The following is a 27,918-nucleotide window of genomic DNA, read 5'->3' on the forward strand; positions in this document are numbered from 1 at the left end:
TAGCTATAGTAAATATCCTCAATACTAACTGTTAATTTTTGGCACTTATGCAAAAATCCAATTAGTCCCTCCAGGTAGAGGAGATGTACAAGCTTCATCCTTCTGTTGTGTGGACACGACAGACAACCACGGTAGATCAAGAAGAAAAGCTTCTGACTAACTGCTGTACTGATGCTCATGTTTGACTGTTAACATCTGCAGATCTCCCAGGGGTTGTTCGGTTGTTGTGATTGCACATATCATTCAAGTGAGGCAGCGAATCCTCAAAGCTGGCATGTTTTCTGGCATTTTATATAATACTAAATTATATTTCATTACAAAGTCATACCCATACTTCTTTACTCTATGCAAAAGACAAGCAACTTACTGTTGTTATTTTCCACTGTGCACATTGACACATTTTTCAAATAGAAAATGGAAACTGGAGAGCCAGCTTGCTATTCAGTTTCATCAAACTTGTATGTGTATAACACGTTTGTAACAGGAAAACCTGATTTATATCTTTGTATATAATGATTAATAGTTGGGGTAAGCTATGGATACATGGTGATAGAATTATTTTGACTTGTTTGGTATTTCTGTGTTCTATTTAGAATGTAGAGACTAGGAGTATCTGTCAGTGAGGAATTTCAGAATAAAAAGCATTGAGCTCCCTATAAGGGTTAAAATCCTGTAGTGTGTGAATCATCGCAAAGGGGTTCCCAAGTTTGGTATCCACAGATACTGCGGTGAAGACATTAACATGCTAGTCCAAGTTAGTCACTTGTAGTACCATTCCTTTACATTTGCGTCCGTCCTAAGCTTTATTACCTAAGTATAACAGCAGCATTCTCCACAGATGACTCGGGATTTGGCTAATCTTAGGAAGAGCAAAGGAAAAGAGCTTCAATAATCAACTCCTTTAGAGAACAGCTCTTCAAAACCCCCAAAACACATACTCATTCTTCTAGTTGGATAATTACATTTGACTTATTTTAATGCTTTAGCATTTCATTCCCATGGCATTTTATTCTAAGTAAACTGAAATTCTTTTTAGAAAATAGAATGGTCTGTTATTTTTATTATGCTCATGTGCTGGTTTTTTGGAATAACTGATAGTGTTTTTCTGTCTCAGCTCACAGCTACAAACCAAGTGACCACACATGGGGAGAATAAGAAACAGTAGGCAGATGCCTTTGAGCCAGTTGTCTTTTAATGCATCACACAGGCACCACAGCCCTGTAGCAGAGGTTCAGTGCCAGCTGGAGGAGAGTTATATCCCTCACTAAGAGTACTGCATTTAACACAGTGCATCCTGCAAATGTTCAATGGGGCTCAAGTCTGGAGTTGGGCAACAGTGGCATAATTTCATTCTCATCTAGGTCCCAGTGAACTTCCATAATCACAGCTATGATTTTTCTTCTTAACAACCCCGTGAACTTCAGCTCATGGCACATTTGGCACAAAGTACTGTACAGTATATGGGATCAGACATGTTATGCTACTGGTAATCCATATACCAATCACGAGTCATACTTTGTAGTACTGACTAGATGACACCTGTCCACTTGGAACTCACATTTGATGTGTTTGTTATTGGCTATTAAGTGTTACTGGCGTTTTTTTTGTGCTACTTTGCTATACATGGTCCATCAGGGTAGTCTACACGAAACATTTTTTGTTAAAGTAGTCTTGGTTCCACTTCTGGCTGATCCCTCTCCGATGAATTCATTGAGTAACCAAGATTTTGCGGGCATGAGGGTGTGGTTTTCTTGATAAATTGATTTTTCATCAGGCTTGGTGTTCAGCTGGTAAAAATCTCATCACCTATGCACAAACAGCTCTATTACTAATGTGGTGATTTAGTGCTTATGCAAGTCGGTCACTTGAGTGTAGTCTGTTTGTTAATGAAAAGACAGAGACATGTAATCAATATCCAAAATGTGTATAACCACATTCTTCTGAGAACATGCACCACAAGTAGTGGTAATTTGTGATATATACATAGTATACATAGCATAGTCTAAACACTTTAGTTCAAACTAGAAATTAAAGAAATTTAAACTGTCACTGAAATGTATACATTATTGTATAAAATTTGAGGAATAGTGGAAATTGTTCTCGACCCTGTTTAGGGATAGACTATTTACAAAACAAAAAAGTTGCCAAATTTAATTAATGTAAACTGGTATTGTAGTTTTATTGGGGTCATGTTTCCAGTCAATCTGTCTGGTCTATTGCTTTCAAATGCTGCACTGTCTGCTTGAAACCGCCTGGTTTCTATTTACTATAGAGACTTTTTTATAACTTTGTTTTGGGCATTTATCTTGAACATTGAATGTCTGAAGTATTTCACTACTTATTGTGATATCTGCCAACCTCATTTAGTTCTGTCGCAGTTAAGTGTTTTGGAAAAATCGGGCACAGAGGGTCTACCTACTGTTTTTGAGTGTGCTCGTCATTCTTAATTGCTGTGTAACCTGCAATACTGTTGCTGTAAAATGACAGTTTTAATAACTGTAAAGTTAGTTGAGGTTTTCTGTGGCCCTTGAGCAATGTGGTGCTTTAAGAGGCAGAAATAAAGGCTTGTGCTTCATGTTACTTTGTATACCAGAGATTGAGTGTTGCCTGAGCACAGTTCAACAGAAGAAACTGAGGAGTGGGCAATGTAGACTTTCAGTGTTAATTGTTTTTATAAACGCTTGTGTTCCATGTGAATGTGGAATAAACGTTTCCATGAAACGCCTTGTTGTTCTATGGTGCATGAGAGTCCTCTCTGTGGTCTGAATAAATCTGTTAAAAAATCAGTAGTGCTGTTGAACTGTTCAGACATGATATTAAAAGATTTACGGATTATCATCCGAGCGTTGCAGTGCACTATGTCCAGCTTGTCGACAGAATCTGGTGGCTAAGCAGATTGATGTAGGAAGCATTTGGCATCCTGGTGTTTCTGGCTCCTTGGATTTGGGAGAAAATAAAGGCTCTGTTGGTTTTCTCTGGTGCCAGTCGGCTTGCAAAGGTTGAGCAGCAGAACAATACTGTATATACTGGTGTCGTTGCTGGTGTTGAGAGTAAAGATTTGAGTATTGGGAATTTAAAGTTAGACTTCAATAGACCAAAAATATAAAATTTTGTTAACACTGACCGTTTCGGTATTTTAACCATGTGGTTTTGTGGACAGTAGGGTGATACTGAAATACAGGATAAAATCTGTTTCATTAATATAAATGAAACTTGATGATGCAGCAGATGCTAATCAGCATTGACCTCCATTGAAGAAGCCTCAAACACACAGGTGGTAGCTCTCAGATATCATTACCTTGTGCATTGTTTGCTATTGAGTGGGAAGGGTTATGCACAACTGTCACTCAAATGTCTCTTGATGAATGCCTTGGAAAGGATGTTCTATCCCGAGACGAGGAGATTGGCAGACTGTTGTTCCAGTGGGTGACTGCTGTCAACCTCATATGTTTTCCAGAAAGGTGTTTGAAGTTCTGTAATTAGGCAACTTTGGTACATGAGCACGTGCACATTCATTTGGTTGATGAAGAACTTGATGGCAACGTCGCTCTGCATTCCAATCAAAACCTCAGCAATTTTTGCCTGACTAAGAATACATCCATTAAAGCATGGCTTGTAAAACGTTCCAGTAAATCTTTTCTGGTAGGGACCTACTGTGTAAAGAATGAACATACAGTTTGAAATTCTAAGTCATGTTGTTGCCATTTCTAAGATGTTAACAGCAGAACTACCAGTCACCAAATACAACATAGATTTAAGTGTTTTTCAGAGAAGAACTGTTGTGTATGATTTTATCTCGGAGTTTCACAAACTTGGTTGAGATCCAGAGCTCTATAGACATGAAGTGTCCAGTGATGCAGGGTTATACCATTTCAGACCATATTGCATTTCCTCTTGCCTGTGTGCGAGAAATTGGAGTTTGCAGCCTTGAGTGTTGCTTAATTAATATAATATAATAAGGCTCATGCTAATATTGCATCTGTATAGTGGCAGTGTGGGCTAATCTTTTTTTGATGATAGCTTGGCATTTTCAGTATCTTGATTCCCTGCAAGTCTGTTTCAAGCTGACAATACTGAAATATTAAAATGGCTTCTGTTCCTATTCATGCATGCTTCCAGAAAATATGCCCTCTCATTTTGGCCATGAACGTTGGCCGTTTGGTACTCCTTTCTACCACGAGCGAGAATGGTATAGAGAATTTTTCACAAACTGGTAATGTAATACTTTTGTTCTTATATTGTGCCAAAATGAAACCTCTGCGGGCTGCAGTTAGAACCTTGTTCTAAGTGTGAGATCATTAAATTGAGTGGTGTTTAATGTAAAAGTGGTTCCTGTACCGATATCCTGAAAGCTGCTGTTCAGATTCATGTACATTTCAGTGCATCTCTTGCACCAACTTGGACCAACTTTGCTTAAGTTTTCCCTTTTCATTCTGTGACAAACGATAAATACCGTTGGAGGAGAAAATAGGACTTTGTTCTTTTTAAATTATTCACATAGACCAGAACTCAAACACGTACTAAACCTTCCAGTACGCTTTTTGCACTAAAAAAAGGAAAAAAAAAGTGCAGTGAAAAAAGTTCCTTGTGGACCTTTCTTTGAGGCTATTTAGATGTATTTGGTGATGGCCAGGAGGTAGTCTGTTCAAAGAAAGCATATTGCATATCAGAAAGCTTTTTTTAATGATGGGAAAAGAGGACATTTTGGCAGTTACTCAGAATATTTGAATCTGCCGAGATGTTTTTTACCTGCCAAGATAATTTATTGACCGGCATGCTCTTGGTTATTGCCCACGGTACTGGCAGAATGTTGCTTTTCTTATGTATCAGATCTACTCGTACATAAAAAAGGACCTATGGGGGCTGGTGTTGGAATCTCACATGGCCAGTTAAGTTAGACATCTACAGAGTTTCTTTCACTTAAGGCACAAAAGGCATTTGAAGCATTTGACACTACCAAGACTGGTTTATATAGAGCACAGGGCAAATTAGGGGTGTCAGATCAACACCTTCATTCAGTACTATATAAATCTGGGTTGTTTTTAAGAGGAAAAGTTAGGAATGTTTTGTTAAAGTACATAACCCTTTTTACTTAATATTAACAACACCCTTTACTGCTAAATTTTATTCCTATTCCTGTTTATTTGCAATTAGTAAATACAAAGACACTCTGTACATGTTACTAGCAATGAAGATTGTACTAAAAGAATTATATTTTTAAAAAGCTTTACACAAACTTTAAGCTTTTCCCAATAGTTAAGCATTAAAGGCCAAATCAAATTTCTGATTAAAATGTTTTTGAAGGTGGAACCTGATTGATTTTACCTTAAATCCTAGTGCTGTCTTACAGTACAATGCTAAATTCTAAGGTTCCATACTGTATAAGGTTGTTTAAGACTTTCTTTTAGATGGAGAAAAGAATCCTACTGTATGTGGGAATTACTGGGCCTTCTCTATTGAGGCGAACTAGTTTTAGACTAGGGTGAGCCTGTGGTATATGTAATGATTATTTTAAATAAATAATTTTACATTAATTAAGAATACAGAGCTTAAAGAGGCCCAGCAGAAGGAAAGCATTAGGTGTTGAATGCTTGTAAGGTTTACTATGTATACTAACCTTGTTTCTTGGCCTGGGTGCATTTAAATCAATACAGTGTTTCCTTATGGTTTTGCTGTGTGGTCATGGCTGTTGAGATGGAGTGGCAGGTGGGGGTGGCCAGTGGTGACAGACGTGGTGTACTCTTCCCATCTGTCTGGTAGTGCTTTTCCCCACAAAATCCTTTCTGCGATCAAATCTGTCCCACCAGCATTTCTATGTCAAGGCAAAAAAAAAAATTAGGCTTAATGTATGACTCCAGGCAGATTGGAAATACATCACCAAGCACTTTCTGCACCAGTCAGTTCAGGATAACGTCATCGGTACAAGCTTAAGTGTAAGTAGCCAAGGACTTGTTCTGCGTTTTGCTGGCAGTGTGGCCATGTTTTTTTAAATATAAACCTTTTATTTATTTTATAGTGTCTTTGAAAGTGGCTTTTCAAACTGCTTTATAGAACAAAAAAACCCCACAAATTTATAGGAGATAGTAAATGGCTGTATAACCTACTGTAGAAAAAACAGGTATGCCCCAGTACTAAGAAAGACTCAAAAATAATTGCTGCTTGTTTAATATACTGTAGTATTTTACAGATTGTCATAAAATATAAACTTTGTGGTGTATCTCAAAGGGTTAAGGATTTTGAGTTTCTAATTAGTACATATTGTCCTTAAAACACATAATGTACATTCCGGGAAACCTATTTTAATGACAGTGGTTATTTTAGAAATCTCTCTTTTCTTGTTTTATATTTCTAGAAGGAAAATATGAGCCGTTCAGAGAAAAAAAAACGCATTTCAGGGTACAAATCCAGTTTGTTTTGGGATTTTGGCTTTTTGTGTTGGTGAAAGTGGATTGTCAGTTTTTGTGTGGCTCTGATATTAATTTTCTCCCCTGCCTTTACTGCTGCTTCATCAAAGTTGTGCTGACTCTCGACTAGGAAGTAAAGTAAAATGCCCTGTGTTTCTAAAGGATGGGCATAATAGAAGTTAAAACTGATTTCAATTTGGACAAAATAACAAACCACTCAGAAATCAAGCAAATTAGTACGACGTTCCTAGTGAATGAACGAATGAAGAGTAGTGGGAATGCCTGGCTTTTTATTACAGGGGTTTTCTTTCTGGAGTTCAGCACTGTTGCATTTACTTTCTCCATCCAGTATATTTCTGTGTGTTCTGGATTCTGTACTTTCCTTTTATAGCAGCATTATGCCACACTGGCCTTGGAACAACCACAAGTCAAAGCAGCAGTGCCCTTGCAGCTGCTTCCCATCACAGCTCACTTTGACAGCCTCCTGTCTGCACATCTTGCATGGCAGATAACGCTTTATTGAATGGTTAAATATCGTCAGCTTGTGAACATGGAATTCAGGGTCTTGAGCCCAGCAGCGACCCTTCCAGAAAATCAATGTCCATCTGTTCTTCCGCAACTTGAAAGTATAAGTGTGACAAGGTGGTGTGATAAATAATGAAAAAGAATAAATAATTAAGGAGTCTAACGCTGAAGGACGTCTGAATGTTGGAATGAGATGCAGACTGTCCTTTGCATTTGCCGTTTTGCTGTGAAGTGTTTTAATTTTTGTTTTCTTTGTTTTCTATGGTTGGTTATATATGTTTTCTTTTTGTAATGCAGTAATTATAGCCTGGCTACAGTAATTATCTTCCTGTTTACTCGTAAGGCATTTTTCATTGAGAAAAATGTGAACCATTGTTTTTTTTTGTGTGCTCTTGGGCTCTCTCTATCATCAGGACCACTGGGCATTTACTAGGAAAGTACAAGAAATACAGTGGGCTTGGCAGCAACCACACATCGTTTCGTTGATGCACTGCAATTAAGGGAGTAGCACCTATATTCACAGAAGTATTAGGATTAATATTTATTAATATATTAAGATTAGCTTTACGTTATTTCATGCATACCTTTTAAAGGAGTTCAGGTGGGTAGCTGCATCAGCATGCGTAGGCTGCAAAGGAAAAAGTAATAGGTTTATTCCATGCTGAAAAAAAGAAGAAAGAAAACACAACGTTTCGGTGTGGGGCCACACACCTGAAGGAGGCCCCACGGCGAAACGTGTTTTCTTTCTTCTTTTTTTCAGCATGGAATATACCTTTTAAAGTGTCACATTTGACTGTTATTTTTTCAATCTCTGACTCTGCTTTGTTTCTCTTGGAATCTGGCAGTATGGCTTTTTTAGAGAACAGAGAAAACATCCTCAGCAGTGTAAGGGCTCTGTGGCTCCCCGTCTGAAAAGATGGTGTTTGTGGGGGAGGAAGGCTTTAGCTGGAAAATTAAATACACACGGCTCTCTTCAGTCAGCAAGTTTATTCTAGGGAGCAGGGACATTCTTTAAGGGCTGCCCATCCCTACAGAATTAGCGCAGAAGGAGGGGTTCTCTTTGCTGGCCAGATGGGCAGGAGAGGAGCTTCAGTCTGAGGCTGGGTTCAGTCGAGCGAGGAAGAAAGACTCTAACCATGAGGTTCCTTAATGTGGTGAATACTCAGGACCAAGTGGCTGTAAAAGTGCTGGACACGCCCACTCTCCTCATGACTGAGATGTCTATTGCTGTGTAAGTTTTTTCATTGAAATGATGTCATATCTCCATATGGTGCTATTGTTGACAAGGGGAATGAGATGGGGAAAGTAATCTCTTGTATATGTGTAGTATTTTAGTGTCATGTGGTTGGTTATATTTCCGTCATGTTTCCTTAATGTTTTGTTCGGTAGGACTGTACCTACAGTAGGTGCTCGGATAACATACTGGATACAGCATATGAGCTGTGATCAGATTTGAAGTGGGACTTAAATAACTCATGACTAGCCTGCTATCACAGGCCAGTGCTGCACTAATCCATTAATAGGCTGATGTAGAATTAGACCCTCTTCTTGGTTTGGCAGTGGTTATATTTATACGAACCACATCACTTTCATTTTTGTCTCTTCATCTTTAGAAATCCGCCAATTGCTGGAGTTTTTCGTGGAAGAAAAACCAAAATGTGTACAGTATATGAAGTATGGGAGCACAGTGTCGGTGAAGCCTGTTTGTTTATCTTCTGTTAAATCCCACCGTGCACAAAGATGGGAGGTCGCAGAAAGTGGTGTGATGCCGGATCATTTTTTTAATTTATTCTAGTGAATATATGGTGTTTATTTCTGCCCCACTAATCTGTGGCCTCCCCAGGCTTTGAAAATTAATGGAACTTGATCCACAGTTCTGTGTACTTCATTCTTATAGCCACTTTTAAGTGGATAGTATGGTTCTGAAAAACCAGTTTTGTGCTGTCTTCCCAAAGTAGAGGTAGTTTTTGCTTTTTCATCAGCATCTTTTTTTATATGCGCATATTTAGCTGTTCTGCTAGTAGGTTTTACATAGATTGTCAAGATCCATGTGCAAACAATAACCTTCCCTTTATCTGCTTTTGAAACTGGAGAACTGTTTTTGTCAGCACATCTCTGTTAAGGTTTTAAACTTTTCTCAGGCTGCTGTGTTTAAATCATAAACAAACATAAAAACACCACACTTATCACTGTTTTCAGTCTTTGCTTGGGAGCTGCCATTTGAATTGGATGACTTATTTCTCTTGCACTACAACACTGTACCCTAAGATTGTTAGGGTACACTTGGATATGATGCACTTGATACTTGGGGAACTGTGGCATACTTGAGTTTCTGTATTATAGTAATAAGTTTCTATAGCCCAGTGAAGTAAGCTGAAATTCTGTTTACTCAGAGAGCCATCTCTAGGAATTTGCCGGATACAGCCAGCTGTACATTCTTTTCAGGACAGAGATAGCAATAAGGCTTGCTTTCTTTCTCAAATTTTTGTTGTGCTGCTGTTGGAATGGAAGATGGGTTCTGAAGGGAAAATAGGTTCAAGATGTGTACTAGAAACTTGCACTGCCACAATTTCTGATTAATGCATCAAGAAATGTATAGACAATTCCTGCCTTGTACTGTTTGTTGGCAGACTAACTGAACACAGGACTATATAATTTATAGTAATGCTATATTAACATTTATTTTTCTCTTAAAAATACTTAATGAGGTTGTCAGTCGTCACATAAATGTGGAAGCATGCTGGTTAAGGAGTCTCAGATTTTGTCACACAAGGACTTTTTACCCCTTTCTGGAAAGTTATGTAGCAGGAAATGCTTCATGAATATATCACATTATTTTAACAGATGTACAAAATAACTGGGTTCAAGCAGGCCTCCAAGTTGTAATAAGATACCAGAACCAGATTTAAAGACAGACTGTGAACTTGCATGGTGGGTTTAAAAGTTTCCTTAGGTTTACTTGGAGAGATTCAACAAAGCTGATTCTTCAAGAGCCCTGGCGATTTTTTTGTCATGCATCCATATTATTCTTAATTGTTTTGTATTCTTAATCCTCTGTCTGCATTGGAGTAATTTCAAAATTTCCCCTTGTTCTGGTTTCATCTAGGTCTTGAAGTAGTAATTTAGGTTCTCTGTGGGGTTTTTAATAGATTTTGAATATCTTGGTCGTATTTCCTTATTTTTTCCCAAGAGATTTAGTATGTTTAACCTGCCTAATGTTATCCTTTCACTTGGCAGATTCATCGTTTTAGATATTTGTGGTGTGCCATGCCAGCCAACATTCTCTCCCAACACAGCATGATGACAGTTACTGTACACACATGATACTTCATTACAGTACTATATATAATATATATGCACTCATCCCTCATTAAACGAGCACTGCATTTACAAGTACTTGCTAAAAAAGGCAAATGCGCATATCTGTTTTTGTAAGATGAGTGACTTTTCCCTGCTAATATAAGCTCTGAGAGTGTAGCTTGTTCTTCTTTTCCATTTTTTGCTCCTCTTGGCTGTCTGCACAACTGATGCGCATTTCTCTCCTGATGTCACCTCTCCCACGATCTTCAATGCTTTCTCACAGTCTGCAAGTAATGGGTCTACACAAATTTAATTCATTTGAAAATTTTTGTTTAGTAAGAAATTTAGATTAGTTCATTTTATATTGTTGGTATACTATAGAGATCATGCAAATTGTATTTCTCCCCATAACTGCTCCTAATACATTTAAATGTAACAACTGCCATAAAAAAAGTGGGAAATTCTACTTGCATAGCAATTCATAGGTCCACAGTATCGGTATCAATGTATCAGAAAAAGTACCTCAGATGGTTTGTGTCCGGTTATGAACACTTGGAATGCAAATTCTTCTATGTTTTACTGTTAATTAAAGATCAATAACAATATTTTATTGTAGATTTTGGGTTTGCTTTTGTAATCTTGGACCCAGTTGTGCTGGTATAATAAAGGGATGAGTGTATAAGCTACTACATCTTAAAATTGAGGGGGAACAAGCCGGAAAACATTTTCAGTATGGACAGAACAGACTTGTTTTGAAATGGATGCTGAAAAGAACATAGCTTTCCAAAGGAGAGAAAACATCAGACTTCAAAAGGACCAGGCTCAAGCTAACCTTTATTCTCTGTGCTAATTATGACCGCAATGTAAAATCTGTTGTGTGATTAACCCAGAAAGCAACGACAGCATCTTGACAGCCCACAAACAAGTCTTGGCATTTGTCCATCCAGCTAAAAGGGCTTATTCTATGACCATGCTCAACCTCATCAAGCCTGGGTGCAATGCTAGCTTTAAAACTTACTACACTTCATGAAACTTCTTGAAATTCAGGGTGTTGGAATATGATGAAATGCTAGACTGATAGGGTGTGCTGAAAGGATCACAACATTGCTGACTGCATCACTAAAATGAGGAATCGGAGGTTGAAAGATATCGAGTCACCTTTGGAGCAGCAGAATTGGTTAGGTAACAGGAAGGTTGTAGGTACACATTCTAGGTAAGACAATGCTGATGCATCCTGTTAAAGACCTTTCAATAAAAATCCATATAAATGAATGGCGCTTTGTGTTGCTACAATAAGTGTTGGCCAAATTGTTGTGTAGTAGGGAACAGACTAACAGAACTTGACAAACACTGACAAAGATAGACTTCAATTGAAAAACGCAGTTCTTCAGACACAGCCGATAATTGGATGACCAAATATTTGTATATGGTTTTTCTATGAACATGGCCTTAAGGTTAAGATGGAAACTGAAGTTGTCATAATGCCTTACCAAGACATTTCCCCTACAGAAAAAGGCTCATGATGTTACTTTGTAGCCCTGCCTCCCCGAGTTTAAAACGGAAATTAAGGGTATGAGATCAGGGTTTTATTTTCAAGTGCAACCCAAGTTAATATTCTACTATTTATTAATAGTAAGCATTAGCATGTATTGCGTGTAACCTAAAACCTTTTATAATATACTTGAATCTGATCTCTTAATTTTTCTAGAAGATTGAAGAGATACTGCACTTTTAACCTGTCTGTACAGTATATGACAGTTCTCTGTGGCCGAGAATCTTCTTCTTAGAACTTTTCTTTTGTAGTATATTGACCAGAGTTGAACAAAATATTCTATGGTTTTACTATTGTCTTGTGCTCCTATAGTGTATTTAAATACCACACCTTTAGCTGTACACAAGCATTGTTTGCTTTTATCCTTTCATGTCTGTATCGAAACAAACACCCAGATCCTTTTTGTGTGCATGTTCCTTTTTCAAATCGTCAATAAGATCATTTCTGCTAACTGTATGGATCACTTTGCCTTTACCGATTTAATTCGTAATATGTCTGCCCACTCATTGCGGTACCCTAGCCATTATTATTTATCTTCAAATTTAGTTAGCTCGCGATCCAAATCATTAATCTAAATCAATAAGAGCAGTAGGCCCAAAATGGATCCACGTTGCACACTTGTGCTTCCATTTACCCAAATTAAAGCTGTGCCTCTGCTGTTTCATGTCCATTAACCAGGTCTTGATCCATTTGCACGTTTCCCTGGGTTCCTCTCTTTTAATCAACCTTTGTCCAGTAAACTGTACAGGGATTCTTTATGTAGTCACAGGGAATTTACAGCAATTTGGACGAGATTAACTTTTTGTTCGAGCTTCCATGAGCATGATGCTTTTTATTATGAAGAATGTTGAGTATTACTGATGTTTAAAAAGTAATGGCACAAGAAGAGATAATCAGAAGTGCTTTCCATACAGCCTGTTTTTATGTGAAATGTATTGCTGGAAACTTACTAGAGTACAAGTCTTTTGATATTTCTTAAAGTTCTTAGACAAAAGGTTTTGGTATGAAAACGTGGCAGTTATCATGCATTACAGTTTTATGCATTCTATTGTGGGGTAAAAGTATTTAAAGTGTCAAATGTTTCTCAATATAAATGGGAAGATGCTCTGTCTGTGGTGAGACCAGCCAGTCAGAGCATAACATGCTGAGAGGAAAAAGGCAAATTCAAACATAGCTTGTTTGTGAATTTACAATATTTAGTTTGTAATTACTCTAAGTACATGTTTTCACTGTTCTACCTGCTAATTAGAACAAGGTGCTTCAAAAGAATTTAACTTGCTGTCTGCTCCCACAGTAATGCAATCCTCTAACATAGCCAACAGTCTGTGGCTGAGTCATGGTGGTGGTGTGAAAAGGCTCAACATCTAGGTTTTCAGCTCTTTAATGCTAAAAGCATTCAACTATTAAACAATATGACATAAATGTTTGGGACTGTTCAAGTGTTCTGATGTACTTTCTGGTATAGTGTGTATTTTGTATGGTGCTCGCCATTTAGGAACCCCACAGTTTGCAGGACTAATAGGAGGAGGATGTCAGTTATTGCCAAAGATCCCTTAAATCACAAATGACATTTTTTATCCCCAAAACTTTATTTTATGAGAAATACCATATATACTATATACAGTATATGATTTTGGATCCTTTGACTTATTTTTTGCTGTAAGTAGTTGACCCACATCTTTAAGGCACCATTGATATTCCAGAATTTTAAACTTCTGTAGTATTTGTTATGCCTTGGTCTATTATTTGAGCATTTCCCTGTTATTGCAGACAAATTCCAGTATTTCTGATTTAACAGATAAAATTCCCCTTCTGCAGATTTTGTTTGTCAAAGTGAAGTCTGTAAAACCAGTTTACTGTGTGTGAAAGTGAAATTAAATGCAATATAAAACTATCTGCAAACAAAGTACTAAAGATTTAGTTTTACCAAGTTTTAAATTTCTGGGTCCATGATGGTCTTTGTACCAGCAGCATTAATGGCTGGAAATCCTGTCTGTGGTATCAGCAGTTGTGTGTTGCTGTTTGAGGGCAGCCATTTAAAGTTAAACAGATATAATTAATTATTTCATATTGTTGTCCAGTAGGTGTAAATTTGCAAAGGTAACAAAAGACAAAGCGACAAACTTTTCAGTTTTGTTATTCTGAGTGGCAGGCTTAATATAACTTGTGAGGGTTTTTTGTATTTTATTTTTCTTACCTTTCTGTTTTTGCATTAGTAAAGAACATTGATCGAGACATACTGTGTTCTTGGATAAAACTCCTCCGCGACTAATAGAGGGATTTATTTTTTTAGTAGGAATGCAGAGAAACCAAGAGGCTACATTGTATACAGCTGCACCTTCAAACAGTATTACACTTGATAAACGGGTTTCTTCCAGTGCCAGCTTACATGTTTTAACACCTCTGCATAAGTTTGGTTCATTCTGTTGGTTTACATCTATATCTTTTTTTTTTTTGCTTAGAAGGGGTGAGATATAAGCTGTCAGGCTGAGTATTGATATGACCAGGTAAGGTTAACTGTTTCAGTTTTCTCTTCACTGTGAAGATGATGCAAAATCTTTGTAATGTGAGGAGCAGTAGCTTGAAATTTAAAACCGTTAACTATAACTCTAACCCATACAGTGAAGGTCAGTGTTTTAATGGCTCCACAGATGACGTTTGAGAAAACCTTGATTTGGAAAACCAAGGTATAAAGCATTAAAGGGACCTGACTTCTAATTGGAATTGTATGATCATGGAATTATCAAACACCTACAGAAAATGAGCATAATGTAAAAAAAAATGTCCACAACCCACATCCACTCCTATTAGTGTATTTAACAAGTGGTTTGAATCTGTTTTATACTGAAAAATCAGTGGTTGAGTTCAGGTTACAATCAGAGTGCTGCATGTACTGTATGAACAAGTTTACCTGATAAACTAGCTGTATAGTCAAAACTTTGCTATTTCACTTGGAACAATCCTGAGATGCAGCTGGTCAAGATTCAGCTGTCTGAAAGAGCAGCTACCAGATGAGTCTTTTGAGACACATGAAAATGAATGCTCTGGGTTGCTGTATTTTGTTCTTCTCACAGGGCAAGAACATTTCAATTTTTTTCGCTTCATAAAAAGAAAACTCAGCTGCATTCCAGAGAAAAGTTGCCATCTTGTTTACTATCAGAAAGACATTATTCTCCCTTTAAGCTTCAGAAATGGAAAGGATGAAAAATACTGATCTGCACTTCTGCAAAAGTCATCTTCCTAAAGAATGTGCATTTTCCATGTGGAGTCTATCCATTACCACTGTCTGGGGCCATGACAGCTATAATGTTCGTAGTGGTATCACTTACACATATTGGCGTGGTAGCCACCATTTAAAGCTGAGCCTCTGTGGCTCCCTCCAGTTTGATTTAGTGATCTGACAGCGCAGACATTTAGTGGTAACATTAATCACGATTTACTAAGCTAATTTAAGTAGGTCTGCAAATAGTGCTCAGTGTTCGGGGAAATATTTGCCGTTAAGAGAGTGCAGACGCTGTGTCTGGTATTACAGTAGATCATTGTTACTTATTTGGACGCATCACTTGTCATTACTTTTGGTGGAACTGGTGTGCCTCAGATCATAGATATCAGATCTCCTCCTCAGATGGACACCAAGTGTTGTCTTTGTATACCTACTTACATTCCAGGTATTTGATTTGCTGCTTGTAGCTGGTAATTAAAAAATCTCACAGGCCTCTATAATTAGCATTCGAGAAATGTGTATTTGTGAAATTCTTGAGGCTGCCTCCAAAATATTCCTTAATAGTTGGATATCTCTGGCCTTTGGAACCCTAGAAATAACTACATTGCATATAAAATATGCTTAAATAGTGCATGTTTGTGTAGGTCGTCAGATTTTAATGATGCTGTAAAACATAAATGATGACAGACTTTTCTTCATGAAAGAGTAATATTAAATCTGTTTTCTGTATTTTGTTTTGTGCTCTCCATGAGTTCAGGCACGCTGACGCATTGAATTATAATGGATAATATAATTCTATCAAGTTATTTTTAAGACGGTGATCTTTTGGGGGAGGTGCAATTTATGAGCTTCAGAGGGTTTTGTCTGCTTCAGAGTTCTTTTAGTCCTTGAATAGTTTGATTGCTAAAGCTGCTTTTGCAAACTGACCTGAGCATTACAAAATAACATTACAGTGACATTGTCTGAAATAAAAAAACAACAACTAGCACCTTTGACTGAATTTAAGTCTTCCCTGCCTGTGTAAAAGGGCCACTTAAAGGCCTGTCTCCATTTCTGAACATTAAAATAGTCCCTGAGCCCTAAGGCACAAATGCAGGCTTTCAAAAACACTGATGCTATTAGCTTTGTGTTGTGTTCAATAAATAATTTTGATCCCGAATGTAATTGTAAAGCTGAGAAAATGCTGCACATGGCAGTCAAGGACACAAAACATTTTTTTCCCCAAAGTTTAAAGATAGTAAGTAGCTTTGCAAATGTTTTCAACTCCGTTTGTGTTTCTGGTTGGCCAGATTAACCTGGTTACCTTTTACATGAAACGTTATCCATCCATTTTCCAACTGCTTTATCCAATACAGGGTTGCTGTAGAGCTGCAGACTATCCTGGTAAGCCACTGGCACAAGGCAGGGGATACACCATAGACAGGACGCCGCAGAGCACACACAGGCACAACCACAGACGCATACATACTCGCACCAGGGCCAATTTTCCCAGATGCCAGTTGACATCCCAGTACGTCTTATGGAGGAAACTGGAGCACCTGGAAGAAACCCACATGAACATGGGGAAAACATACAAGCTTCACACAGATAGCAGTCCAGGAATTGAACTCGGGGTCCCACTGCTGTGAGGCAGCAATGCCAACCACTGGACTACTGTGCTGTTCCTTCATACAAAACCTAATGTAATCTAGTTTTCTTTCAAAGGAAAGTAATAAAATCATGTCCAGTTTATTTTACTTTTGTTAAAAATAACTGATAAGTAGTCAGCCTAATGGGGAGCTGGGAGGGTTATAGTACCATATATATGCTCCTTCATCAGAGGTTACTCCTGGTCTCACTTGGCCAGAGAGACATTCTAAAATATTCTCAGAAGCCTCAAGCTTCCCAGACTGTCTCCAAGGCTCAATTCATTATTTGCTTGTGTTGTTCTCCTCTTTACCCATTGATATCCTCATGTTTCATGAGGATAACTGCACTCAGGAAGTGTGTACACACATGCTTTACGATGTTTTTTGTAAAACTTCTCATTGTTTTGTAATTTATTTGCATTGATTCATAGTGTCTTGGATATACCCATAGTATGTATATGATGGAAGATATAGAAGAGCCCTTTATGCGAGCACGTATACTTTATCCACGGCGAGCTTGGAAACCTATCCCCTGTGAATAAGGAGACTGGGTGTATGATACTTTTGGTTAGCACAGTTTCTGAGGAAACCATCTCTTTCAGCAACTTAGGGATCTATATCAGTTTTCAAGAGAAGAAATTTGGATGGGTCATCATTTTCCCTAATTATTCTTTAAGGTTGGTAAATTAAGTCTCCTACTGTAAACTTCAGGCGTGGTGAAAGTGACCGCCGACCAAACTTTCATCCATCCATTTCTCTGACTGCTTCATCCAGTTCAGGGTTGCGGCAGAGCCTGAGCCTCTCCCGGCAAGCAATGGGCGCATAGCGGGAAATGTACTTAAGACAGGTGACTGGAACATGGGGACTTTATCTTTAATGGTTTCCGTGTCTTTAGATGCAAAAACAGGAGATGATCTATTAATACCACGTTTGAACCCTTTCATTTCAGCACCCCCATGGTTTATAATAATAATTGTTTACACTTACTGCATATACAGTAGTGTGTTTCTGGACACTCCACTCAAAGCACTTTACAGGTAATGAGAACTCCCCTCCACCACCACCAATGTGCAGCATCCACCTGGATGATGCGATGGCAGCCATAGTGCACTAGTATAGTACTTCACCACTTCAGTGGGGAGAAGAACAGAGTAATGAAGCCAGTTCATAGATGGGGATTATTAGGAGGCCATGATTGGTAAGGGCCAATGGGAAATTTGGCCAGGACGCTTAAATTCTGATTTTTTTTTTCTTGAAGTTGAAAAGGTTCGGCTCAGCCTCGTCTGTGTATTGTGTAGGAAAAACATTACAGTAGGCACCAGTGCAAGACAAAATACTGTAGGTTTTAAAGCACTCGTAAATTATAATTTCAGAATATTAAAATAGATACTGAAAATCATCTGATCTAATAGCATTTTCATGTTTGAAGATGCACAGTAGCTTGAAACATTAACCAGACAACTTTAACAGGCACTCTGCATTAGGGTACTGCACCACATTTAAATCACTGTGTTCACTTTGTCACTGTCCCAGACCACTGCAGATCCATGTTACTGAATTCTGTAATTACCACTGTGCACGTTATTCGTACATCTCTATTGGTCATATTGGTGTAGTTTCTTATTAAGAAATACAGATGTTCTGTGAAGAAAACAAGTACTAGGTTACTGTAATTATAACATTCAATTAATTAAACCTTGTGAAAAAAATTACAAAACTATAATTATACTTTATTTTTAACTATTAATACTGGGAATGTTAAGTATAAAGCAAATTCTTCTCGTCTGCATGTTGCTTGTATTCGTCATATTTTTCCACCTAAACCATGTCAGAAGTGAAACTTCAACTGCTACATGACATTTAAGATATGCAAAACCAGTATTCTCCCCCCCCCCCATTGTTTAGCTCAATTCAAGTTTTACTCTGACATAACAGCCAAAAACAGTCTGATTTTATTTTTCCTTGCTACAGATTTGACTTTTTTAAATGCACAATTTCACAGTATACATTTTAGTTCAATAAAAAATCCAGATACTGGCAACTTATTTTTTCACTTTACCATTCTGTGGATAAACAATTCAAGTGTTATGCAATTACATTGTCTATAACTAAGTATTCAAGTATTGCCGAGTTAAAGAGCTTAATACAAAATGGAGAGTTATTTGATTCTGGTGAATCTTTGTTGATTATTTCTGTCTCTACAGTACATTCGTAGGTTTCAGATTAGGGTTTTTTCCTGGAATGTCCCTTGTTTCTGAAGAGTGGCAAAAAAAATATTGTATCTCATTAGTTCATAAATCTCATTATCAGAGATGATGGGTTTCAGAAATCTTTATTTAAAATGGCAAGTAAAAGCTTGACTTTTTCTGAGTGAAAGTTGTGCTTTCTACCAGCAGTTCTTATTTGTGCTTCAGAACTTTTCCTTACAATTTTACACTTCAGCGTTCTTAGTGTATGTACTAGTTAGTATATACAGTATCAAGTTTTTGTTTTCTATTCTGCTTTTTCTTTCTTGTGACTTGTTCAAATCAGCTCACTTGCCTTTTCACTTTTTGAAAATAGACTGGCTTTTAGTAGTAAAATCATAATTGGAAGGGCCTGTACTTAAGCACTACCAAATATAACCCCACAATCAGGAGATGCATTTCTGAGTGAGGTCATGATCTCGGATGCTCTCCCATCTTCAGTAATTATGCTATCCCTAGCTGGTGGAGTCCCATGCTTAAACCTGAAATTAGTCATGATATAAATACAAAATACAGATGGCAGATGGTTAATAGTCGTAATAGTTTGCAATAAATCAATAATGCAAAGATTTTTATCAGCATTGTGTATTGTACTGGATGATGTATTTTATTGAAGAAAAGGACTGCTGAAAGCATTATGATAGCTGATTGTCTTGAGGTGTTAAGTGATGATGCATACACTTCAACAGTCCTGTTTCATTAAGTTTGTGTACTGTATGTGCATTGTAATTGCACACAATCCCCGCTATGATATTGCATTTTATAGATGGTTCCTGTACATACCAGTATCATAATGTGCTATTTTGTGTATAGCACTGGCTTGTGAGCAAAAGCATTAAAAATATGCAGTTACAAATCTTGGTTTTCAATTTTGAACTGCTACAAATACAAATTATATAGAAGTCAGGGAGTCAAAGATCTCAGTGCTGCTTAACACTTGTGGCTGTAATCCTTAATGTTACATCTTATGGTTTATCTTCCTGGTCAGTGGTTGTTGGGGCTGTAGTATACATTGCAGCATTTTTCAGCACAACTTGAAAGGAGCCTTGATCAGTTGATCTGGAGACGCTCTTCAGTGAGATTAAAAATAGTTTACACACCTCTTTGCAGAAAGCAGAATAATATATAGGAATCAGTGAAGTGCAAATCTGATTTTGCCAAGCATGAATTTCTCAAATGAAATCCTGCCATGATCACTGTCTTATCAGCACAGTGGAGGAGACCACATTCCCAGTGATGAATGCTTCCTTACTTATGAAAAATTTTACAGTGGGAACGGAAGTCACTTGCCTGCAGTTATATTTTGGAGCTGGTCATAATGCCTTTTCCTTCATAATCCTGAAATTGAAATCCAACCTCTCTACCTCAGGAGTTTCAGCAGCTTCTCTTCAAACTGTGTGTTGTTATGTCAGGGGGAAAACAATGACATACTAGATGCAGTTGCCCTTGCTTGTCACCCCTTTAGAATTAGGAATCAGTTATTTCTTTTCTCCTTCCAAATCACCCGAGTCCTATTAGTCCACTAGTTGGAATTATCTGTGCGGTCACGTGATCAAATCGTGTGTTACAGTGTTTTTATTCTTTAACATAAAAACAATCATATGGGTTAGTTTCATTAGTAATCATTCGGCGCTTGGCGCATAGTACAGTCAGGACAACGTTTGGCCTGAATGTTAATGAAAACGCTGAACTCATGTTAAAATAGTCTCGCTGACCTTCAATGTAATAAATACGCAAGGAGTGCTCCATCATACTCAAGGCTTTTCATATCTGTATTGCAGAGCTCTGACTTAGGTTATGATGATTTTAAACCTAGTCCAAAGTCCATAGTTTGTAAGCCAGTAATGTTAAAAACATGATTTATGTTAAGATCTGTGCATCATCGGTGTCGTAAATACCAGTTTCTACTGTGGCTGCAGGGGCCAGAGTTGCTTAAGAGTTTTAATATGTATGGATTCCCTTAAATCAGTGCATCGGTTGTTGATACTGTAACATCTACTGTACATTGTATTAAACTCGTGAAATCGGCCTTTCTTAATCGTGCAGTTCTCTTGCCTTCATGGCCTCCTCTTCTAAAACGTTTAAATGACTTTCAAACATTATACGCTGTAAAGATTGACATTTGTTTAGCGGCCGCTTTAGTTATTCCCTGCATTGCATTTTTCTCCTTTTGGGATTCAGGATACTGAGGCCCTCCTCTCTTCACACATTGAGTACACCAGCAGTGATTTCCGGATCATGGTTCTGTTGCTGCCGATCCATTAAAACTCTGTGTCCATATTGTTATTGCACGGAAACCGCTTTTGACACCCAGCACTTTGGAATTTACCTCTCTCGTTACCCAGGTCTCCTAACATCCTGTTGCAGCCACCTCATCCAGAGACTTGATAATGCCCTGTATTAGCTTGTCACGTTTGGGAGCAGGAATTTGGAAAGGTCAGAGTCCTTGAGGGCACTTGGAAAGTGGCCTGACAGATTATCACCAAGGGTTTGAAGTGGCTTCTGTCCTGGGTTGTCATTGGCAGCTTGTATTTGCTAACTGTTAAAAAAAAAAGCTGCTGATAAGCACAATTTCTGAGTGCAACTGTGCTTATACTTCACCAAAAAGTCATTTTACATTTGTAGTTTGCAGTTTCTAGCATATCCTGTGAAAAATATTTTGATTAGGGCCATATTTTATCTCTTAGACAAAAATTTGTGCAATTACGCACTTGTTACTATTAAGATTGCATTAGATGCACATATTCTGCTGAATATGCATTTTTGTCACAATGATTTTCCACATCCTCTCTAGAAAAAGAAAAAGGGAAAGAGCATTTTTTAATACTAAAATGCTGCTGACCACAATGTTATTTCAGAAGCCCTTAAGACAATTAAACATGCATATGTTGAGATCTTTTAATGATTTAAATGTAAAGTCAAAGGTGTTCTACTGTTTAAAGTATATCCTGTAGGTCTATAATTACTTCATGTAAAATGGAGCCTTATTTGGTATCTTGTAATTTAGCGTAATTTGTAGTAATGCCTTCATAGTATTCTACTATATTTCGGAAATCAAAATGCAATTCATTTGGTAGCTCAGGAATATTCCCCTTCAAGGATTTTTTTCTGCTGCATTTTACAAAGACATTTTTTTTATTTTATCACTCTACAAATCCAAGTAAACCTTAATAAAAACATAGCAGACATACAGTCAGATGTGGGCAGCCTAATGAAAGGAGGCTATGGGGGTGAAAAGAATGAGAAATGTTGCACTGTTTGAGCTTTAATCATGACACTGTGCTGTGATTTCATCTTTCTAAACGTGATCTTCCTTAACAGCTGCAAAGACTCGATGACTGTTGCCAGGTTACCTTCTAGAGCAGGACTGTGAGAATCCTGATCCTCTACCAGGAGCTTGGAGAAACACCATTGAGTTATAACGATCATTAAATAATGAATTACTAAGGCATGTAAGTAGGGAAAGAAAATGAGTACGAAAGCATTATAGAGCGCCTGCTTCCTAGGATTTCTCAGGAATGACAATAGCTGCAAAGCCATGCTTCTGCATTCTTCAACGCGCTGCAAAGCATCCACCTTCATTCTAAATGAGAGATGCGTCTTGCCTTCAAAAATGGAAAACTGCCGGTAGGTAACTGCTCACAGAGCCATTTTTTTATTTTAAAGGTCTGTAACTATTTTACAGGTACTGTTATCAAAATGGAAGCAACTGTTGCATCTTTTTTTATGAACATTATATTCGGACCATTATACTGTAAATGCCACATGCAAACTAGGTTGCATAAAATCCAAATCGATTCCTTAGAGAAGTGAAAGACCTGAAAGGTTTATAGTTTTTGTTTGCTTTGTGCTACCTTATCTTTTAGTGGATATTTTGGCTGTTTCATTCCTGTAAATCACAATCCTATTGTTGCATTCCTGTCCCTTTTTGTAAGCTGTACTTAATGCAATAGCAATTAAATACTACAGTCTCACAGTATTTTTACAATATATACAAGCTTTTTATGTTTATATACCTCTCTAAATTGTATATTGAAAAGCACCTTCAAATGAGATGTTGACTCACTGAATGAACAAAAAAATATGTCCATTCAGCAGGTATTGAGATCACAGGCAGTGTGGATATAGGGAAAACACTTATTTTAGAAAAATATTGAGTTTCCAGTTGCAAAATGTGAACCAGATTTTACCTGGGAACAAAACCATGACAGTTCATTTGAGGACTTTAGTCTGAAGTTTAAAAAGTGCATCACCTCAAGAATACCCTCCTCACGTGCAGATTGTATATCAGAATAAAGGGGTTAGTGGTTCTTTCAGACTCTGGGGGAAAAAAAAAAAGAAACCATTCCACTTGCAGATGTAACAGAGTTCAGTCACACTGAGAATATTACAGAAGTGAAGTCACCCCCTTGAAATCTAGACTGTAATTTCTCCTGGGGTGGAAAACCCATCCTTTTAGTGTAGTAGGAAGTGGAGCTGGGTATACTCTAACCCCCAGCACCCCCCCTACCAGCAGGGGCACTGCAGACTTGCACTCGTCACACACACTCAGATTATAATGTTGTCTAATTCCTTTTAGTTATCAGTTTTGTGAATGGAAAATACCGGAAGCTGAATGGAGCTGTTGGAAGACCACTAATTGTTGGCTTTTGTCTTTTTTTTACTCTTTTAGATTTTTACCTGTTGATTAAAAATGATCCACACTTTCATAAACGAAACAGCACTGCGTACTAAATGCCTTTGCCAAACATTTTAAAATTTGTGCATATGTCACTTTAATTTTAAAGTCCGAATGGGCATTACATTTCCAAGAGAGCTGGGTAGATACAGACTAAAGAAATACTGGATATTTCTCTTCTTTAAATGCTTCAGATTTTAGTGGGATAAAACCAGAAAGGCTCCACCCTGTAGTATGTGGGTGCATCTAAAACACCCAATAACACAGATTATTAGATAGATGCAAGCACTTTGGTAGTGTGCTTTGTTTTAGATCAAGGGTAAAGACTAATAAAGGCTAATTTGTGCTATATCAGTTAGCAGCTTTATGAGCGCTCACTGGCTGTTGTTAAATTACATGAGGCCGATGTTTTATTTGTTATAATGAAACTCCTACCTATTGTAACATTTAAGGTCACATAACCTACCTCCAACACACCTCTTCCAACACATGCATATAAGGAGGGTAGAAAGAGAAATGAATGAATGCAGTGTTGCTGTTTTAAATTGCAAAATGTATTTCAATGCAGTTAACATACAGTAGTAGAGGGAGTAATATTTTAACACAAATACATTGCTTTGTACGTGCCAATGGGCTAGCACCAGTACAGAGCAGTTAATAGGTAAAAGGCCAGAGTAGATTACATGGTGTGTGTTCTTATACAGTAGTCTAGCTGGTTTGTTATATATTGGCTCAAAATGGCTTCCCTGTAGTTTTTGTTGTCTATACAGATAGAAGTGCTGTGTCGTGTTAGGCATCTCTGTTTTTGATTTCCAGAGAGGGAGGCAGGTTGTCTTCCGAAGCAGCCTCTGAAACTCAGCAGTCTTTTGTTAATGAAAGATCTTTCTACTGGAGGCAAGGATTCTCAGACAAACATGACTCCCAATTCTAAGGGTGAATGAGATGTGAATGTGATGCATGTTTCTGATTTTGTACTGATTAAAATGTGATTAGAAAAGAAAACATTGTTTTAGTCATACAAGTCTCATAGACATTGCTTTTCTGGTCATACAAGTTAATAATAAATTGTAGTTAATTGCTGTCAATAACATCTAGACATCCTGATATCTTCCTCTTCAAGGGCACAATTAGGTCCTTGTGCTGTTTCAAACTCGTGTTCAGCCTGTGTCTGTATGGATTGCACAGAAGAGACTTGCATTTGTTTAACTGTCAGGGAGTGCTGCACAAAAATGTCCTGTGTATAGATTTCAATGAACAAGACCTCTTCAGAAATCCAGTAAAAGGTTCAGAAATGCAAACTCTTCTGCACCCATTTGTCTGCATCAGGGAATTGAAAGTATCATTTGTAACTTTGGGTCTAAATAACCGTGATGCATGCTGGAAAATAAAATTTCAGGCAAGGCATGCAAGTACAGTATGTGGTTGCAAATCTATTCCATTATTTTCTGTTTCACAGTCATTTATCTTTTCAGTTTCTAGGATTTTTACAAATCTGTAAAGGTTTATTATGTAAGGCGTTATTGTTCTGTCTGCCCAAAACAACAGGGGAACACTTCTGGTGTGTAGGTGTGAAAAAAACGGTTTGTGAGCTGAATTTCTTACGAGAATCTTCTTTCATGGGCAAAGTGTCTTCTGTCTGTGACTTAGCTGTTGTTGTTTTGTTACGTGCCACTTATAAGAATAAACACTGCATATTGGTGTGGAACTGTTTCTCCTCTCTGCCTTGGTGCTGATGAGCTATCTTAATGTGACAGGAGAAGGGCAACCAGACAATACTACATTTTCATAAACTGAAAAAGGTTAAATACATTAGGAATACCTGTGAAATATAACAAAAATCCTGCTCTATCAGCAATAGTGGTAGTCATGAAGGGAAAAACATTTTTTTAATTTGCCCAATGGCAGGATGGAGTTAATTTGAACTATTAGTAATACGAATGATTCTGCAGGATGGTGCCTTGCTTGTTTTGTCTGTAATTGTCAAAGAAGGGAGAACACTGGGAGTTTTATGAGGGTAGTAAGGGAAAAGTCTGGTGTTGTGAGCTTAAATGGGGTGTACTCTGATGGATGGGGGATTTCATTTTTTTTACGTCTGTTTGAAAGGTAGTAAGTCGGAATGAAAGACAGCAGGCAGGAGCTCCAGATAGTGCCCATTCTGCTTCCTACCTGCTACTGGTGTGCTGCAACAAAAAAGACATGATTGGCTTTACTTGTTCCTGAGTCAAGGCTTATTAAAGCACAAATCCATCCTGTGAAGGCTGCACTGAACCTGTTGCAATTATTTCTCAGCTTGTGACACCACTCGCTGTGACACATATCTACAAGCTTTTAATAAGGCTTAAAAGCACCCCTTTCACTCACTAACTTGATTTTTAAGTTATCCTTACTGACGTTCCTTTGAATGTCCTGGAGGTGGGAAAAAAATATTTAAGGTCTGTAGCTTGTACAATGACCATTTTTTAGCTTTGTCTTGCTTTCTGTTAGCAAAATATTTCCAGGCTGGTAATGTTATCCCTTTGTTGCTGGTAAGAAATGTGCAACATCCTTTTCTGATGTACTTGATTGAGGTTGATGTTTTATTGGATAAAATCAGTCAACGTTTCAGTCCAGGTGCATATGCTGGTAATGATGTAATTCCAATTATGGTATCTCCCATGTTGACAGTTTTCTTATCTTGTAGACTTAACCACAATATTCTGTCCCACTCCTTCTGACATCTCTGCTGCCAAGTAGGCGTGGATGGAAGTCCTTTTCATTGTAGCCTCTACAGAGCCAAAGCTAGGATCTGCTGTATTTTCTCCTATAAACACAAGTAGTTGCTTCTTAGCTACTAAAAAACTTGGCTGAATTTCATGAATTATTTCACCAAATAATTCAGGTTAATATTTTAATTAACACTTCAGTGACCTTTTTCCAAGCAAGCCTTAACAGATACAAAGGTCAGAATCTGCGATGTTTGTGTTTAAAACATGGCTGTACTTCTCAGATGGTTGGCAGAACTGCTGCTAATATACATCTCGCTGAGGATCTCATGGTGCCCCCCTTACTGCTTTTACAATAAGGGTTTTGCACATTGTGCTGTGAAGTTCAGCATGAATGAATGCGTGGTTCCACAAACTCTCGTACTGAGTGTGACTCATGGGCTTAAATGGGAAATGTATTTCTGAGCCTCTCAGAACTGCTTCCGTGCTGGCGCGGTTGTCAGAGTGGAGGCGATGCGTTGGCAGCTGTGGGCACACTCTGCACTTCCATGCCTTTTATAAATCTGCAAGGCATTCCACAGACTGTGAGGACTTAGTATTAACAGAATAGAATCTAGGGGCAGGGATGGAGGCAGATGAAGAGAAGTCTTCCTCTTCCCAGTTCCTGGCACTGAAAACTGAGAGGATTATATGTACTGTACTTGTTTTTTATGTTTTAACATGTTACATTTAATCAAATTTTATTCTCTTTTGCCATGTCGTGTCCACCATCTATCTGAATACTTGCAGTAAGGATAGCATGTCGTTGTTGTGATTTGTCAAAATGAAGTACAGTAACTGGGATTCCCCGAGAAGGTAGTTACCTCAATGACGCCACTTCATGGGTTTGAACCAGTCAGGTTTGCTGTGCACCAGTCATGGGTGTGGTTTCCACAACATGGCTTGGTACTTTAGTTATTCTCATAATTCCCCCAACCCTCTGGGTGAAAAGTGCTTCCTGCTCTTAGTGCACTTAAATGCACTTCCACGTAGCTTCCACTTGTGCCCTCTGAGCCACATTTCATTCTTCGTTCTGAAGACATCCTCTGCTTTGACTTTGTCAGTGCTTTGCATGCCTGTCACTGATGCCTGTAATGGAAAAGCCACCTTGGATTCCTGAGTTTAATTTCTCATTTTCTAGTCTTGTGTTGTAGTGTCTGCAGTCATGACCTTTCAAGGCTGATGTAGTTTAATTGGAAGATGATAATGCACCTTGGCCCAAAACTCAGCTGCTGCCCAGCTGGCTGTTAGAAAGCACTGTTAGTTTAAAAGAAATCTCTGGAAGAGCTGTTTATACAGAATCACATATGTTGGTTTGTGTTTTCTTATAGAGTTTGGACAGTTGTTTTCCACCATCCTTGGCTGATAAAGTGTTCTAAGGAGAACAGTAACATTCAGGGATTTAATTTAGGAGAGCTCCCTCCCTCTCCCTTTGTTGGATGTCTTACATGTTTTTCATTTTACGTTGCTTGGTTTCCATAAAAAAATCTGAACTGGTTTTTGCAATCGTTGGTAGAGAAACGGTTTGCATTTTTCAGGAATATTCTAAAATACGTGCTTCAGTTTGCTATAATCATTTGTTGCCACACTTAACTGTTTAAGCTTTTTGGACGTTCGGAAC

The 27,918-nt window shown here is 37.9% G+C and overlaps 1 protein-coding gene across 9 annotated transcripts in view; it reads left to right on the top strand.

Moving 5' to 3' along the window:
• enah (ENAH actin regulator) overlaps positions 1-27,918 on the top strand; it is a 156,747-nt gene that overhangs the window by 28,164 nt on the left and 100,665 nt on the right. For 2 of the 9 annotated variants that reach the window (XM_069179719.1, XM_069179730.1), the window contains exon 1: positions 7,974-8,160. The exons of 2 other annotated variants lie outside the window; for them this stretch is intronic. In XM_069179719.1, the coding sequence (XP_069035820.1) occupies positions 8,066-8,160 (95 nt within the window). In that variant the 5' untranslated portion in view covers positions 7,974-8,065. Of the gene's footprint in view, positions 1-7,973; positions 8,161-22,404; positions 22,506-27,918 lie in introns of those variants that run through there. 5 more of the 9 variants (XM_069179781.1, XM_069179787.1, XM_069179782.1 and 2 more) reach the window with 3 other exon arrangements.

The sequence above is a fragment of the Lepisosteus oculatus genome, chromosome 2, assembly GCF_040954835.1.
Source record: "Lepisosteus oculatus isolate fLepOcu1 chromosome 2, fLepOcu1.hap2, whole genome shotgun sequence".
Classification (NCBI taxonomy): domain Eukaryota; kingdom Metazoa; phylum Chordata; class Actinopteri; order Semionotiformes; family Lepisosteidae; genus Lepisosteus; species Lepisosteus oculatus.